This window comes from Xenopus tropicalis, chromosome 9 (genome assembly GCF_000004195.4).
Source record: "Xenopus tropicalis strain Nigerian chromosome 9, UCB_Xtro_10.0, whole genome shotgun sequence".
Taxonomy (NCBI): Eukaryota; Metazoa; Chordata; class Amphibia; order Anura; family Pipidae; genus Xenopus; species Xenopus tropicalis.
The window spans coordinates 33918409-33933213 of record NC_030685.2 but is presented as its reverse complement, the minus strand read 5'-3'; the positions used below and the strand labels follow the sequence as shown (position 1 = coordinate 33933213).

At 40.2% G+C, this 14805-nt stretch overlaps 2 protein-coding genes across 7 annotated transcripts in view; one reads left to right on the top strand and one right to left on the bottom strand.

Annotated features, from left to right (window-relative positions):
* Positions 1 to 909: 909 nt before the first annotated feature.
* fopnl (FGFR1OP N-terminal like) lies at positions 910 to 5484 on the bottom strand. Of its 4 annotated transcripts, none has more exons than XM_004917960.4 (6): positions 5281 to 5484; positions 4702 to 4899; positions 3501 to 3585; positions 3226 to 3353; positions 2228 to 2279; positions 910 to 1197 (listed from the first exon to the last, which is right to left on the bottom strand). In XM_004917960.4, the coding sequence occupies exons 1-5, from the start codon at positions 5306 to 5308 to the stop codon at positions 2248 to 2250; spliced, it is 471 nt and encodes a 156-aa protein (XP_004918017.2). In that variant the 5' UTR covers positions 5309 to 5484; the 3' UTR covers positions 910 to 1197; positions 2228 to 2247. The 4 variants fall into 4 exon arrangements, with proteins under 4 accessions (XP_004918017.2, XP_004918019.2, XP_004918018.2 ...); XM_004917961.4 differs by lacking the exon at positions 5281 to 5484 and adding an exon at positions 5030 to 5234 and having other exon boundaries at positions 914 to 1197; XM_004917962.4 differs by lacking the exons at positions 2228 to 2279; positions 5281 to 5484 and adding an exon at positions 5030 to 5232.
* Positions 5485 to 10894: 5410 nt separating this feature from the next.
* The window catches only part of abcc1 (ATP binding cassette subfamily C member 1), a 65673-nt gene continuing 61762 nt past the window's right edge, over positions 10895 to 14805 (top strand). For 2 of the 3 annotated variants that reach the window (XM_031892518.1, XM_031892517.1), the window contains exon 1: positions 10895 to 11081. In XM_031892518.1, coding sequence (XP_031748378.1) covers positions 11040 to 11081 — 42 coding nt within the window. In that variant the 5' untranslated portion in view covers positions 10895 to 11039. 3 annotated transcript variants of the gene reach the window in all.

Genomic DNA, 14805 nt, shown 5'->3' with positions numbered 1-14805 from the left:
ATGTAATATAATCACTAGCCACAAAATGCCCTAAGTTGTTGCATCCTGACATCAGCAATAAAGGCAAAGGAAAAACTGGGATGCATCGAATCCAGGATTTGGTTTGGGATCTGGCCTTTTTCAGCAGGATTAGGATTTGGCCGAATCCACGTGCCTGGCTGAACTGAATTCTTAAAATCACGTCGCTTTTCGTCACATTAACACGGAAATTGAACATTTTTCACCATTTGCATTCTCTTTGGACTCTATTGAATGTTCTATTCTTAGCAACTTGTTTTTTATCATTTCTTTTTTATAGTTATGGAATTATTTGCCTTACTCTTCCACATCTTTCCAGCCTTCAAACGGGGATCACTGACCACAAATAGTAAAAATTGAAAACCAGTTGCAAATTGTCCCAGAATATCATTGCCAACATCATACTTAAAGATAATTTAAAGGTGAACAACCCCTAAGCAGTAATTGAATCTGACCCACATTAGCATAACCAGTGCTGCCATCACAGTCCCACAAATGTTAATGTGAGGTGCTGGAGTATATAAATGAATTAAAACAAAACAGATTAGTAAGCACAAGTTGCAGATACTGTAGCCCCATATCAATGAACAAGGAACATATTTCTAGCCTGTAATAAGCCTCCCTTTGTTACATAAGCCTAAATCTGCTTGGTTACCTCACTACAAAGATACTCTTTCTTTGCTTGGGCTCTTAATTGTCCTTACAACATCCCAGAGTCATCCTGTCATCTTTAGCTTAAATTATAATATTCTGAGGATAGGAAAGCTTGGTATGTGCCCCAGAAAAATGTAGAGCAGTCTGTCATATTAAAGAGGACACCATAATAAAAGCTAGCAACAGTCTGTTTCAATAGTTGACTACATGTGGATGAACATATAAATATATCAGGAATATAAATAATGTACACTGTGCATTTTTATTTGCATTGTTACAAAATAAACTTGTCCAATATGGTTACAATATAATAAATATAGCAGCTTTGTCTAAAAAAAACTCTCTCCCTAAAGTGTCTAAAAACATTTGTTTAGGAGAGATAAGCCCACGATGTCTGTAATGCAGAAAACTTTATAGAGTAAACGAACTGTCATCCCTCTGGAATACTTCACAAGCAATTATCTGCGCCTTCGCTGATGCCGATCTTCAGTGCTTGTTTGTGTTAACTGCACGGGCCTGGATGATCTGGAAAAGTGGAATATGGTAGTTAATGTAGGAAGATAATGATTATTCAAAATGTTTCCATTACAGTGCACTGCTATAAATCTCCTTTGCTAATGCCCTTTAATGGAATAATGATACAATTTAGCTTTAATTGGAATAATAGCAGTAATTTTATTAAAGAGATAGTTAAAAATAATTAATTTTACCCAGTTGCTTATTTAATAAGATTACCTTTGAATATAAAAGAAACTATCCTCATTCCAGCAAGTGACATTTTTCCTTGCGTGGGAGTGTGCCGAAATCTATACAGCCCTACACTTGATATATTGAAAGCATCTGCTCAACTTGTTTTTGCATCTGAAGAAAACATTTGCCAGGGTTAAACCTATATTAAATTCATACATAATACATAATGTGTCTACCATAACCAATTCATATACCTTTTCTACGGAAGTGACCACAGCTATGTTTTGTTGCTGAAATCAATGCATATGCTAAAGCCCTAAGAAGGGAGAGCCATTATGCAAAAGTATATATATAGAATTAAGGTAATATGTATTTATAGCTTTATACAACACTTTAAAGGAGAATGCAAGTCAACATTTAAAAAGCATACTGCCGAATAGTCCTCCTATTGTTTAGTAAAAACGCCACACTTTTGGCTCACCTAATCAGATATTTACTCAGTCTTACTTCACATTTTCTAGAACAGGCAGCCATCTCTAAAAAGGTATTCTCCCTTCCTTTCCCTCCTTGCTTCATACTGCACATGTGTTTCATTCCCTCCCCCCCCTCCCCTCTGCCAGATCTGCTTCTGATTGGCTGGTGGGCATGTGTAGCTCAGAACAGGAGACAGGATCAAGTTACACACATGCTCAGAGAATAGGAAGGCTGCCGCTGGCAGCCTACAGGAAGGGGAGAGAGATTTCAGTGATGTCACTGTAGTCTTCACACTGCTGTAGGCTGCCAGCACCATATCTCAGAGAAGCAAGCAGGGATCTGGGAATTTAGATATGCAGTAAGTACTTAAAAAGAATGCCTTTAGACTTACTTTTAATTTATATTAAGCTTTCATTGTCCTTTAATCTGGTGCAAACAGGAAGCTGCCATTGACATAGGAACCAAATAAATAATCGGTCAGTAATAACCACAAAAGTATTTACGTGTACTATAAAACAGACATCCACTGCTTGCAGCTGTATCTATACCTACAATATTTTCCATGGTGGTGGGATACCTAGATATCTGTACCTGTACCTGACAATTGTCAGTTCTCCAAACAAAGGTAAGAAAACAGAAAAGGCTTGACATGCTATATAGAGTAGCTATAAGTGTGAAAGTAGACTTTATATAAACAATAAAACAGTACTTGCAGCTATACCAAGATAAAATTATACATTATACAACCTCATAGATAGTTATTTGGGATGTCTGGGTCTTTGAAGCACAGTCTGCATTGTAGCATGTATCTGGGCTATTGAAAACTGTGCACAAATAAATGTTAATAGCCAGTGAAACTGGGATTTTTAGACTGGAGTACCAAACTGAATTCTCAAAATAAGGGCTCCCTCTACTGGCTATATGCACCCATTGCACAGTTGCTATGTGGTAATGCAGTTATCCCCAACCAGTGGCTCCGGGCAACATGTTGCTCACCAACCCCTTGGCTGTTGCTCTCAATGCCCCCAAAACAGGGCTGTTTTAAAGAGAAATCATCATATTCCTGAGGTTCTCTACCCAACTAAAATGGTTATTTTTTAAGTAACTGTCTAAACCAGGGGTTGCTATACTTTCCCATCCTGTGGTCGACTTATGATCAGGGAATGCGGAAGTGCGGCGTGAATGCGTATGTACTTGACGCAGCATACGTACGCATTCACACAGCACTTCCGCATCCCCGGCTTCATCGCAGTCCACCAGTGATCCACGGGGGATCGACTAGTGGACCGTGATCGACGTATTGGCCAACCCTGGTCTAAACAGTAGTCTACCAGTATCAAAAGTTTATGGCAGAAACTCAAGACAAAAATCCAAATATAGTCATTTTACCTTTTGTATTTCTGCCTCGCAGAATGTTTCTAAATGTTTGCTTTTCTGCTGACACATTCTCTACTCTCTGGCACGGTCCCTCTTCATGTTCTTTTAAAAAGTGAGAAAGGATCCCATAGAGAATTGGTCTGTTGTAACAAATTTAAGGGTGAAATTCCACATCAGAAATTATCAAGACTGTAAGAAATAATATGAGGTTGCTCTTATGTCATTTGCACAGCAACTTAATATTGCTAAATAAATTTAGCACCAAAATTCTTGTTTCAAAGCCTTACACTGACTGGGAGTTCATATCGTCAACAACATTAAGCTCTTTAGTGAGGAATGAACGATCAAGTGGAATGTCTGAAAGGCCAGTTTCTGTAAAAGAAAATAAAGAATTTAGCAGTAAGCTCTTTAGAGAATGTGACAACAAAAGAGAAAGAGAATGGGGAACCAAAAGTGCAAGACAGGAAAAAAGAACAGAACAGATAAACAAGGATGCCAGAGAATAAGGGTTAAAGGGATGATCAAATGGATTTTAGTGCAAGTTAGCCATGAGGGAGGATGGCCAAATGATATGCATGTGACTCACTGGCCCATGCAATGATTAACCATATCCCTTAATCAAAGTGCAGTGTGTGGCCTATATGTTACAAGAATGGCTAATAACCTAACATGCTCATCAAAAAAGAACATTTGTCAGCCCAGATCTCTAGTAAGGTGCCATACACATTGTGAGGTAGCTAAACGAGCAGAACTTCCCCCGATATGCCCACCTAAGGTGGGTGATATCAGGCTAATTCAATTGTTTGGTCCTAGGGCTTATTTAATTGTTTGGCCTTCCTGTAATTCAGAGCTTTCTGGATAAAGCATCCTATGCCTGTACAACTTTTTCAACAGATTTAAAAAAAAAAAAAAAAAAAAAAAAAGAAATTCTAGATATAAGCTGATAAAAAACAACGCCCAGATATATTTACACTTATTACGAAGGGATACTCCGATAGGTACTATTTTGTCTAGCGCTCAGCTTAATCATCACAAACCTTGTCCTATAAAAGGCTTGGCTGGAGCAAGTATTTGACTGCAGCCAAATGATTAATACAGAGGTATAGCGGTCTATGTTGTAAGGAAGGCTCAGCACAACAGATGACAAGGATGTAGAAACTACAGCTCATCTGCAATAATTTGGACATATCTTCTCTAAGGACATGTGGGAGTCATTTAAAAACACTGGATAAAGCTGCACCTGGGCTGAAACTCATGGCAACAGATTCTTGCTTTTATTGTTCAACCTGCAGCTGACTGGAAAAATCTAACCACTAGTTGGTTGCTATGGATTACTGCCCAGGGGAAAACTTGTCCAGTGCTTATAAATAAGCTCCTGTGGGTAATAGCGTTTCTAACAGCACAGTCAGTAAGGCACTGAAATACAGCACACCTGTCAGTGTGACAATCAGCCAGCTAGCATTGCTGGGCACCCCTGGATCACATTACCGGCAGTTAGGACTGATGCTGTGTATCTATACTTGTTGAATGCCAGATATTCTCTAATCAGTTCATTGATGAGTAGATTTTCAGGGGACAGAACTGGTTTGGGTTCACTGCGATCATCCAATGCTTCAAACACCTCTGCTCGAACTCTGGCCTTTAGCTGCCCCATAACTCCTCTCTTCTCCAGAGTATCCTTCACAACTGCAGAAAGAAACAATGGCACTGTGAATCTAAAGTTAATGAGTAAAGTTAATAGATATTCTTCAATATCAGGTTATTAGGGAGAATCCCACTGCCCTAGTGCCACTGAATTAGCCCTCTACTTCTTTACCAAGATTTCCCATGATCACAAGCCTTCCATACAAATGATATATATTATCGCTCTTTTACTTGGGCATAATGGTTTAGAGTTAGACGATACTGATGAACTACAACTCCCAGAATCCTGGCTACAGTAAGAAGATATAGTCAGTATAGTCAGAATGTAGTCAGTCCATTACTGATATATACAAGCACCGTTCTGCAGGACTAGTGCACAGTAATACACAGAGAATCAAACTGAGCTATGAACCACAAACTCACCCGCTTTAAGATCTCCTACAGAAGCCATCGTTCTCAACGGCTGTGTAAAACTCCGCCTCTCCTGCCCCTCGCACGCATGCGCAGCTCCCCAGGCTTCGGTCAGGGTTACACTCGCTTTGTTGTGGGAACGGAGCTTCACTGTGACTCGCTAGTGCTGTCCAGCGCCTGAAGCGTACTGGCTGTGTAACCCGGAAACGGAATGTGCCTTAAAGGGATAATACACAAATAAAGTATGGACTTGTCACGCTGGGTGTGGGTGAAATTGCTGAACCAGACCAGTGTTGTTATCTGTTGACAATCTGTTTTCTCTACCAACTCCAGCTCCAACCCCATGCCAGGAAGATAATGATCCACTCCAGGCCTTTTTGAGAGCTTATTTCATAATATCTTTTAGTGTTGAGGAAGTCAAGTCTAAAAAAACAAGGACTGGATCATAATTTCACTCATGGCTTGGAGTTGGTTGGCAGCTCGTGTCCTAGTTCTAGCCATGTTGCACTGCCAAAAATACTACAGGTTTCCGTAAAATGGATCCCATACCTGGGATAAGGAAATTAACAGAACTCAGGTGTAGACTTGAGCTCTGTTAATTTCCTTATCCCAGTAATGGGATCCCTTATCCGGAAACCTGTTATCCAGAAAGCTCTAAATTACAATTTAACTACACTAAAGTCAATTTTTAGCAAATAATTCTTTTTTTTTAATTATTTCCTTTTTCTGTGTAAGAGTACCTTACCTTGTACTTGATGGTAACTAAGCTGCATGAATCTATATTGATGGCAAAACAATCCTGAGTTTATTTAATGTTTAAATGGTCCAATTTACAAATAGACCCCGTATCTGGAAACCCCCATTTCTCAAGCATTCAGGATTAGTGGTGATCCTAGCCCCTCTGCCACCCAAAGCATGCTTTCCAATGCAGCCCCCCTCATCCTCCCTGCACTTAAATTTTTAGTGTCAGAGGAGGGGCTGCATCGCTGTTGCAGAGAGTGTGATTGCGCTCCCTTCACTAGAAGAGCTAAAATTCTGATATTAAAACTGGACTATCGGGTCTGCTGCCTGAGGCAAAAATCTCAACTTGCCTCAGGTAGAGCCCCCATTATAGATAATAGAACCTATACCTGTACTATATATTTCTACTATATCACCTCTCCCTTCTCTTTTCAAAGCTCTAAATGCTATGGTCTTTGAGCATTTTCTGATATTATAAGGAATGGTTCCATATGACAAGAAAGTATTGCCACAGAGAATACATGAACTGACTGGTAGGTGGAGATGTACTTTTCTGTGTATCTAATTTCCCAAGCCAGACCTGTTACTCAGAAACCAGATGTACCTGAACTATATTTCCCAGAAGCTGATGACACAAGGAAGTTAGATTAAGAAACAAAAATAAAGCAAGACTGAAAAACAAATATTTATGAAATCTGGCAGCTAAAATGCACAGATTAATCAATCTCTTCATTTTAAGCACCTGCTTAATCTCTATCCTTTTCCTTTTTGTGTGTAATTATCCTTATATGTAGGAGACACTGACCAATAAAACAAAGAAAGACAGATTAAAACAGTAATCTGTGACAAAAACAGCATACTATTTGATAGTATTAGATAGTAGAGATATTATTTTTGAAAAAATGAAAGATAAAAACACTGGAGATACCAATTTGTTAGGAACCCCAGAGTAAAAAAAATTGCTAATCTTTTGCCCAAGGCTGCTCTGCAGTTTTTAAAACTGTGCTGTATTTTTATCAGCATAGTATATTTTGCCATTTTTATTCTGCCCCTAGGTGTACGCCCAGCACCAAAGAATTATTACTATACCATGTATAGTAGTAAAAGTGCCAGGTGGAGGTATTGACTAGTATACAACGTTGTTATATACATTTAGAGCACATTACTTATGGTTTGGGAGCTTTATACAGGTTTTCCAGTAGGGCCCAGTAATTTATGTAGTTATACATAGGATTTATTAGGTTCTGTAAGGACTTTTTGGATCTTATTGGTACAAAAATCAGGAATATATATAAGACAAATTTGTTAAAAAAAAAGTGTATGATCCTCATAGTTCTAAGAAAACTATATAACTGTGTATGTAGATTTTACTCTAATGCATACGTCTATGTCAGCATTAGAGATTAAGTTAGTAAGATAGGATTTTCTTCCTAAATGGAGCCCAAATGCAGCCCAGGGAAAAAACGAAGTGACTGGATTAACTAGAGGGGGGGGGGGCTAATAACACATTGGCACTAGTTCTGTACTGTTCCTGGCTACTTTCCTGTTTTGTATATTCTGGTAAGATGCCAAAGAGGCATAGACAGTTGCTATTTATTGGGCCTGTGGGGGCTGTTTGGACCTCCGTGTATCTAAAATGCCAGGTCCTATTTTAAGTCTTTTAGGACCTGATTGGCATTCGGGGGTTGTTTGTCCTTTAAGATAATATCACAGTTATTTCAAATTGTGCTGAAGTGCAGATGGCATAAACAGGCAAAAGAACTACCACACACAGAAACTAATAGAGGCACATTCATCAAAGTACGAGTTTGAATCCTGAAATGGGAAAAATTTGGGTTAGATATGACAATTTCTGATGATCGCAAATATCACGAAAATGCTTACGAAAAAATCGGAATAGTCACGATAATATCGTATTGGCGATCCGAAAGTCACAAAATTTTCGGATCGAACAATCATAAACAGCGGAAAAACCTTTCCGACTTTGATCCTTCTGTACATGATTTTGGAAGCCTCCCATAGGACTCAATAGCACTCTGCAGCTCCAACCTGGCCCAAGAAAAGTCACGATACCGAAGCTTGAATGAATCTGAAACGTTTGTACTCGGCGCGTCAATACGTTTATGTGGCACAAATTTTGTCGCAAAGTATTGAAAAGTTGCGCAAAGTACGAAAAAATCGCAGAAAATACGCACAGTACGAACCAATACAAATTTTTTGTATTCGGACTCAATCTTACTTTGATAAATGTGCCCCTTAGAATTGTGTTTTCTCGAGTTTTTTCAGTATCTTAATCCTAGGTGCCTTTTCCCCTAAATTAAACTATGAACTCACAGAGGCAGAGATTTAATGTGGCTGATACATAGGGGGGTGGAATCAGCAAATGTGGTGTTAAGACAAAATTGGCATTCAGTTTAAGTAAAATGTTTGTTTACACCACAAAAAGATAACCATTTTTTTTCCACATACCCCACTGTAGACATTTTTTATAAAAAGTGAGAATATGTTTCTTGGTTTTAACTCTGTTAGACTAGATATGACATTATTAATGCAGGCTATAGTGCAATAGTGTAATAGTGTTGGTAGTGCCATAAAACACACATCAAGCACAAATTGCCATAAAGCTAACCATAATATTCCCAGTTCTCACTTGTTGTTAGTCAATTTAGCCAATGTTGGTAGTACTGGCTGATCCTCTGGGCATGTATGGCAATTTGCCAGGCTCTTTAAACAGATAATTCTGTGATCCTGGTGGATGGAGAATTATTTGACTTTAAGCACCTGTCCGGTTTTTGCATGGTTTTTGAAGGGGCTGTCTAGTTCAAAACCTCCTGCCCAGTTTGGTTACACCTGACAAACAGAAACAAACTGTGTGATATGTGATGTTATAGCCCCAACCTCAACATCACAGCTCTGTCTCTAAACATCACCAGCCCTTTGGCTGGTAACCAGTGCTTTGGTTGCCGACAAAGGTTGCAGCCCTATTTAACTTGGGGTAAAGAACAATAAAAATCTGGCCATACCCTTGCATGGCATCATTTTAGCGTTCCCTATACTACACTTTGGTAGTAGACATTTTTCAGAAACATAGCATATTATACAGTGAACAATGTACCCACTATTGTAAAATATAAGGATACCATAAATCACAGAGGAGTTCCATGAACTTATAAAATGCTTTTATACTTTTATACAGGACATGGAACTCTGAGGTTATTTCTAATATCCTCATATTTTACAACAGGGGGTGCATTATTTATTTATAATACACAAGTTTCAGTGAGTGTTGTCACAGAAATTGATGACATCACTAAGGACCAATTAAAAAAGATAGACTTTACAAGAAGAATATTTAGGGGGTTTTGTATTATAAGGATATATAGCAAATAATGTACCCCATATTGTAAACTTATATAGCCAGAGGGTGTCCCAAAAAAAATGATGTAGTCTGGGTTGTATGGGTATCTGTACAATAACAGCCCTGTAGTAACTATATTTGTGTATTCACTGAAACTGTAATCTGTGAACAGGCTCTTGAATCAGGCTTTTGAGACTTTTTTTGTTTTCTTTAGTCTTTCTTTATTGTTTCTTTGTTTTAACATAAAAAGTCAAGTAAATAAAACTATAAAAAAATGTACATTACAAGTGACTCCTCTGTGTAATATTATAAGTTACTGAGGAGTTCCAAGAACATACAGAAGCACAAGGCCTAAGTCTAAGTGCTTTTATCCAGGTCATGGAACTCCAAAGTGACTTATATTTTACAAAAGACCTAAGCCTTGTGCTTCTGTATGGTCTTTCATTATAATACATAACTTTTATTGTTACAAAAATTACACCATTAGGTACCGATTATTACTTATGACATAACATAGCACCATTTATTAGGATACAGGAGGATTTTCAGGGCACTTGTGTATTGTAAGAATATATACATATAAATTGCGCTTCCTTATAACTGCTTTATTTACGGAAGAAAAAAGCCACACTGGAGAGTGATCTCTCTTACTGCCTGTACAGGACTAAGGTAGGTGGCACATTGGAAGATTAGTTGCCCGCGATAAATCTTCGCTACCACAGGCACCTAATCTCCACAAAATGTCATCCCTCAGGTAAGAATGTAAATCGCTGGTGGAACGGCATATGTGTTGTCTCAGTTTTGAAGTGTGCCACTGTCCTTAAGTGTGAAGACACATGGAACTACTAATATCAGCTACTTGTCACAGCTACAAAAATAGACAATGCTGACCATTTAATGATAATTGTCTCTATGTGTGTTTTAACAGAGGCAATTCTCAGTCTATGGCAGGGTTTTTTCTGGCATTCTGTAGCCGTGACAAATAGCAGCGGGCGACTAATTTCCCCGACATGCCATCCCACCATCAAGAATGTAAATTGCAGGTGGGATGGTATACGCATCGTTTCGGTTTTCCGGGGTTGCCTGAAGTTTCTTTGCGAGGCAACTTCGGGCGGCCAAAGCGACGCATATACCATCCAACCTGCAATTTACATTCTTGCTGGTGGGATGGCATGTCTGGGAGATTAATTGCCCCCAATAGCTCAGCCCTTACTGTTTGCACATAGCCCGGATAAATATTTCACCTTTCTAAAGCCCTACAGGTGCGTGAGGTTCACTTACAATATTAGAATGGGACACCTGCACAGGGTTACCTGGATTTCTGCAAGTTGGAGTTGGCCAAGCGCCAGAAACCAGTAATGTAAAGCATTATATTTCAAGGAATACGTAATAGAGCCACAGGCTTTACTCGCTTAGATATTCCCGCGTCAACAAGCCCTCCTAGTTATCTTTAGCCAATCAGCAGAAGGTCTCCGACGGGACATGAGCCAATCAGTACGCTGTGAACCGGCAACCTATTACCCAATCATAGTACGCTCAGAGCGGCGGACAGACCAATCAGCGCACTGTGAGGCAGACGTGGCTGCTAAGCTGTTATGTAGTTTGTGGTTCTGTTTGTGTCTCCCGGAGGTGTCCCCGGCTGCCATCATCAGTGTCCCTTGTGCTGCCCGGCATGGAATCCTTCTGCAGCTATGACGGCAGCGAGCGCTTTTGGGTAAGGCAGACCTTCCTCTGACTCTCCACCATCATCTGACATGGCCCTGCCCTTGGTAGTCGCTAATCCCTTCACCCTGTTGGCCGCATGCACAGCTTCCCACCGCCTGGGCTCTGTAACCCAACTCCGCTGTGGTAGTAGTGCTGTGGGGGGAGTTCCCAGGCACTTCTGATATCAGGGTTTGTTTAGTGAGTGATGTGGGAGCATCCTGGGCATAGACAGGCATTCCCGGCACCTGATGCAACGCTGAGCTGCTGATGCGATCATTACACAATACAAAGGAAAACTCTATTGTGTGTACAGAGCTGAGCTTTACTGTATTGCTACAGTGTAATAAGACCTGTAGCTGCCTTGCCATCTCACCTGATTAGTAGCCCCCACCCCCGGGTTTACTGGTGTAGGGCTGTACAAGTTAGGTCAGTGCTTCCCAAGCTGGAGTTTGCGCCCATAGGGGACCTTGGTTAGGGGGTGGGTCAGCTGAAGGACAGTTTAGGATAGATTTGGGCAGAATGGTTATTATCCTAATCTGGAAGCACATCTTGGAGCTCAATAAAAGCAAGATTTGTTGTGCAAACTTCTTTCATACCTTAGATTTTGTTTGAACTATGAATACTTCACCAATGCTTTCTTTTGTTTGCACCCTTTTTATGAACGTAGACTGATGCCACACGGGGCGTTTTTACGCTGCATTTTTTTCAGCCTCAAAACGCCACACAGCCCCTGACTATGGCGTTTTTTAGCCTAGTACTGGTGACGTAGCAAATCCCGTTTCCATGGTTCTAATGGTGCGAAATAGTAAAAAACGCTGCGTATTTCCGCTAGGTCTGGCAGCTGCCTTTGTGTATACATAGGAATAGCTTGCTGTGCAAATACTGGCGTATTTCGGCCAACGCTTGAAAAATCTGTGCTGAGGCGTTTTCTAGCGTATTTCCGCATTGTGTGGTTTGCTTCGAGCCTTTTAAAGTTATTTCTATGGATGGTGATATCGGGCGTTTTTCAGCCGCTGAGAAAATTTGAAAATACGCAGCATAAAAACGCCTCGTGTGGCATCAGCCTAAGGAATGGGGACTTGAACCAAAGTCTGACAGCCAGTTAGTTAAAATTACATTTTCTATACTTTAATTACAGTTTCTATGCTGAAGTACTGTAATTAGAAATGTATATGTCTGGATGCCATGGAATTGCATTAGAGCAGGAATGTCCAACAAGTGGCTTTCTAACCTGGGTCCTCAGTTATGGCTCTTAATTTAGCTCTCGTTCTCCTGCAGTGTCTTTTTTTTTTTTTTTTACGTTCCACCGCAGGATGGAATGCAGCCCCTGTTTCATCCTATGCTCCCCTACGTTGGATCACAGGGGAAGTCCACATCAATGGATTGTAGGGTGAACTGCCCATGTATAAGAGCCTTTATAGAAGAGAGAGCCTAATGTCTGGCCGGGAAGAATTACGTGTTTAACCTGGGGGTCTTCAAGCTGTTCTGTATTAGAATGTCTCAGAGCAGGAATGCTTGTTCTGTTTTATATGTTTTAGGTTCTAGTTCAGCTATTGCTGTATCAGAGGGCCGGAATTTCTCTAGCATACATAGTGGAGGGCCGCTAAATGGAAGCCATTTTTGACTGCTCCCCTTTTTTAAACTGCACCCACTTCAAACCACACCCATGTTATCACAAGAGCTCTTAAGACCATGCCCACATTTTTGGTGGTAGTGAAGCAAAAAACCAAATGCTTGGTGCTCACTACGGGGATATCGCCCTTCATTCATATGTGAAAGAATTATATTATGTCATATTAAGACACACCCTTAAATCCATATGCCGCCGCCTTCTCCCCTGTGGATAGCACAGCAGCCTCCAGCACAAAACTACACACGTTAGGGACCATTTAATGGCTATTTCCAACTGCTATCAAACTCCCTGAACAAACCCCTGCCAGGTTAAACTCCCCCGAGGAAGCACAGGGCAGGCAGAGTATGGCACACAGGCAGCATAGGGCAGGCAAAGTATGGCACACACAGGCAGAACTCAGCCTGCCCTATGCTGCCTGTATGTGCCATACTCTGCCTGCCCTAACCCACCTGTGTGTGTGTGCCTTTAGCTGCATGTGTGTGCCGTACACACAGGCAATACATACAGTGTCACAATGCTGGCACTGCTCCTACAGTCTGTCTGAGGTGTGAAGAGGTGAACAATGTGGGTGCTTACAGTCTGAGCCTGAGTTGTGAACAATGCAGGGGTTAAACAATGCAGAGATTAAAAGGTGTGAGTAGTACAGGCGATCACATGTTTAAACAATACAGATTAACTGGCCCCCTGAGGTGTGAACCATGCAGGGGGCCAGTTAATCTCAGTACTGATACCATTTAAATTTTACACAAAGGGAAGCAATCAAAGCAGCCAGACAGGTGGGGGGCCACACAGAGGGTAGTCGCGGGCTGCATGTTGGATAGCACTGACTTAGGCCAATGCTGGGCTGATACTGTGCAGTAACAGAGGATATCAATTTCTGTAAGGAAACTGTGTAAATCTACTTACAGGTATGGGATGCGTTATCTGGAAACCCATTATCCAGAAAGTTCTGAATTATGGAAACACCATCTCCTATAGACTCCGTTATAAGCAAATAATTCCCAGGTCCCAGGTATATGCCAGTGGTAAATATTCAAGCTTTGCATACAAATCTTAAGAACCATGTGCATTCATGCAGGTATATATAATAATATTGTTAACTTTCAGGTATTCATGCATAGACCCCATGCATATTACTCCAAACTCATGCACAGTGACTCTCAGTATGTAAATCCCATTGTTAGGTTGTATTGGGTTATGACCTGTCTCTATGGAGTAATATGCACAGGGTCTACACATGTGTAACTGAAAGTTTACAATATTTATATGATATATGCCTGCATAAAAACATTCAGGGTCTCCAACCATAAAGTACCTTGTAGAGCAGATGTCTGTATCATTTGTGCTTTCTAATCCTAAAGTGGCTAACTCCCCCATTGCTTCATATTTACATTGGTTTGCACACTTAGCAATAGGCAGGACACAAGTTACAATTGGTGCCAGTACCTATTTTACACTACTTACTGAAATGTCCACAGCTTAACCTGTTTTACCAATATATATTTAAATAAATTCATAAATTAGGGCAACATGGGGCCCCCTATACCTCCTGGGCCCCCCTGCAGCCACAGGGTCTGCTTCCGATGTAGTTACGCCCCTGGCGGTAGTTGGTGCTTACAATTTTGTGTCATATAAAAATGATCAGTTCTGAATTTTGAACTCATTATGTAATAATGTATATTATCTATTTTTTGCTGAGTAACACTAGCGATGTCATATGACTGGGATATTTTATGCCAGCTTTAATGCATAGTCATGCTGAGCAAGCATTCTATGGTTTCCATGGCTATTTTGGTGAGATGTGAGTAGGCACCTTTTAAGTGGGTATTGCATCTCTTGTGCTATGGAATGGTTTTATAATTTTAATCTTAAATACCCTTTTTTTAAAAAAAAAAAACAAATTAAAAATATTTCTTTACTTGCCAGGTAGGTTTTTTTATGAAGTTCCCATGTAAAACACCCCATTCACTGAATGAATGTTTCTGTTATATTGTTCTGTACATATGTAAAGAAACAAAGTAGATTTTTACTTTAAAATGCACTGCAGTGTTTGCAAAGTGTGTGGTGTGAATATTTTTGAGAATTATTGGGTTTGTATAGA

Bases quoted from the DNA above. Each gene is read 5' to 3' on its own strand.
- fopnl (XM_004917960.4), bottom strand. From the start codon at position 5,308: ATGGCTTCTGTAGGAGATCTTAAAGCGG. The intron at 3,586-4,701 runs GTAATGTGATCC...TTTCTTTTACAG, and splicing joins AGCATCAGTCCTAACTGCCG to AAACTGGCCTTTCAGACATT. The intron at 2,280-3,225 runs GTAAAATGACTA...TGTCAATGGCAG, and splicing joins GCGAGGCAGAAATACAAAAG to CTTCCTGTTTGCACCAGATT.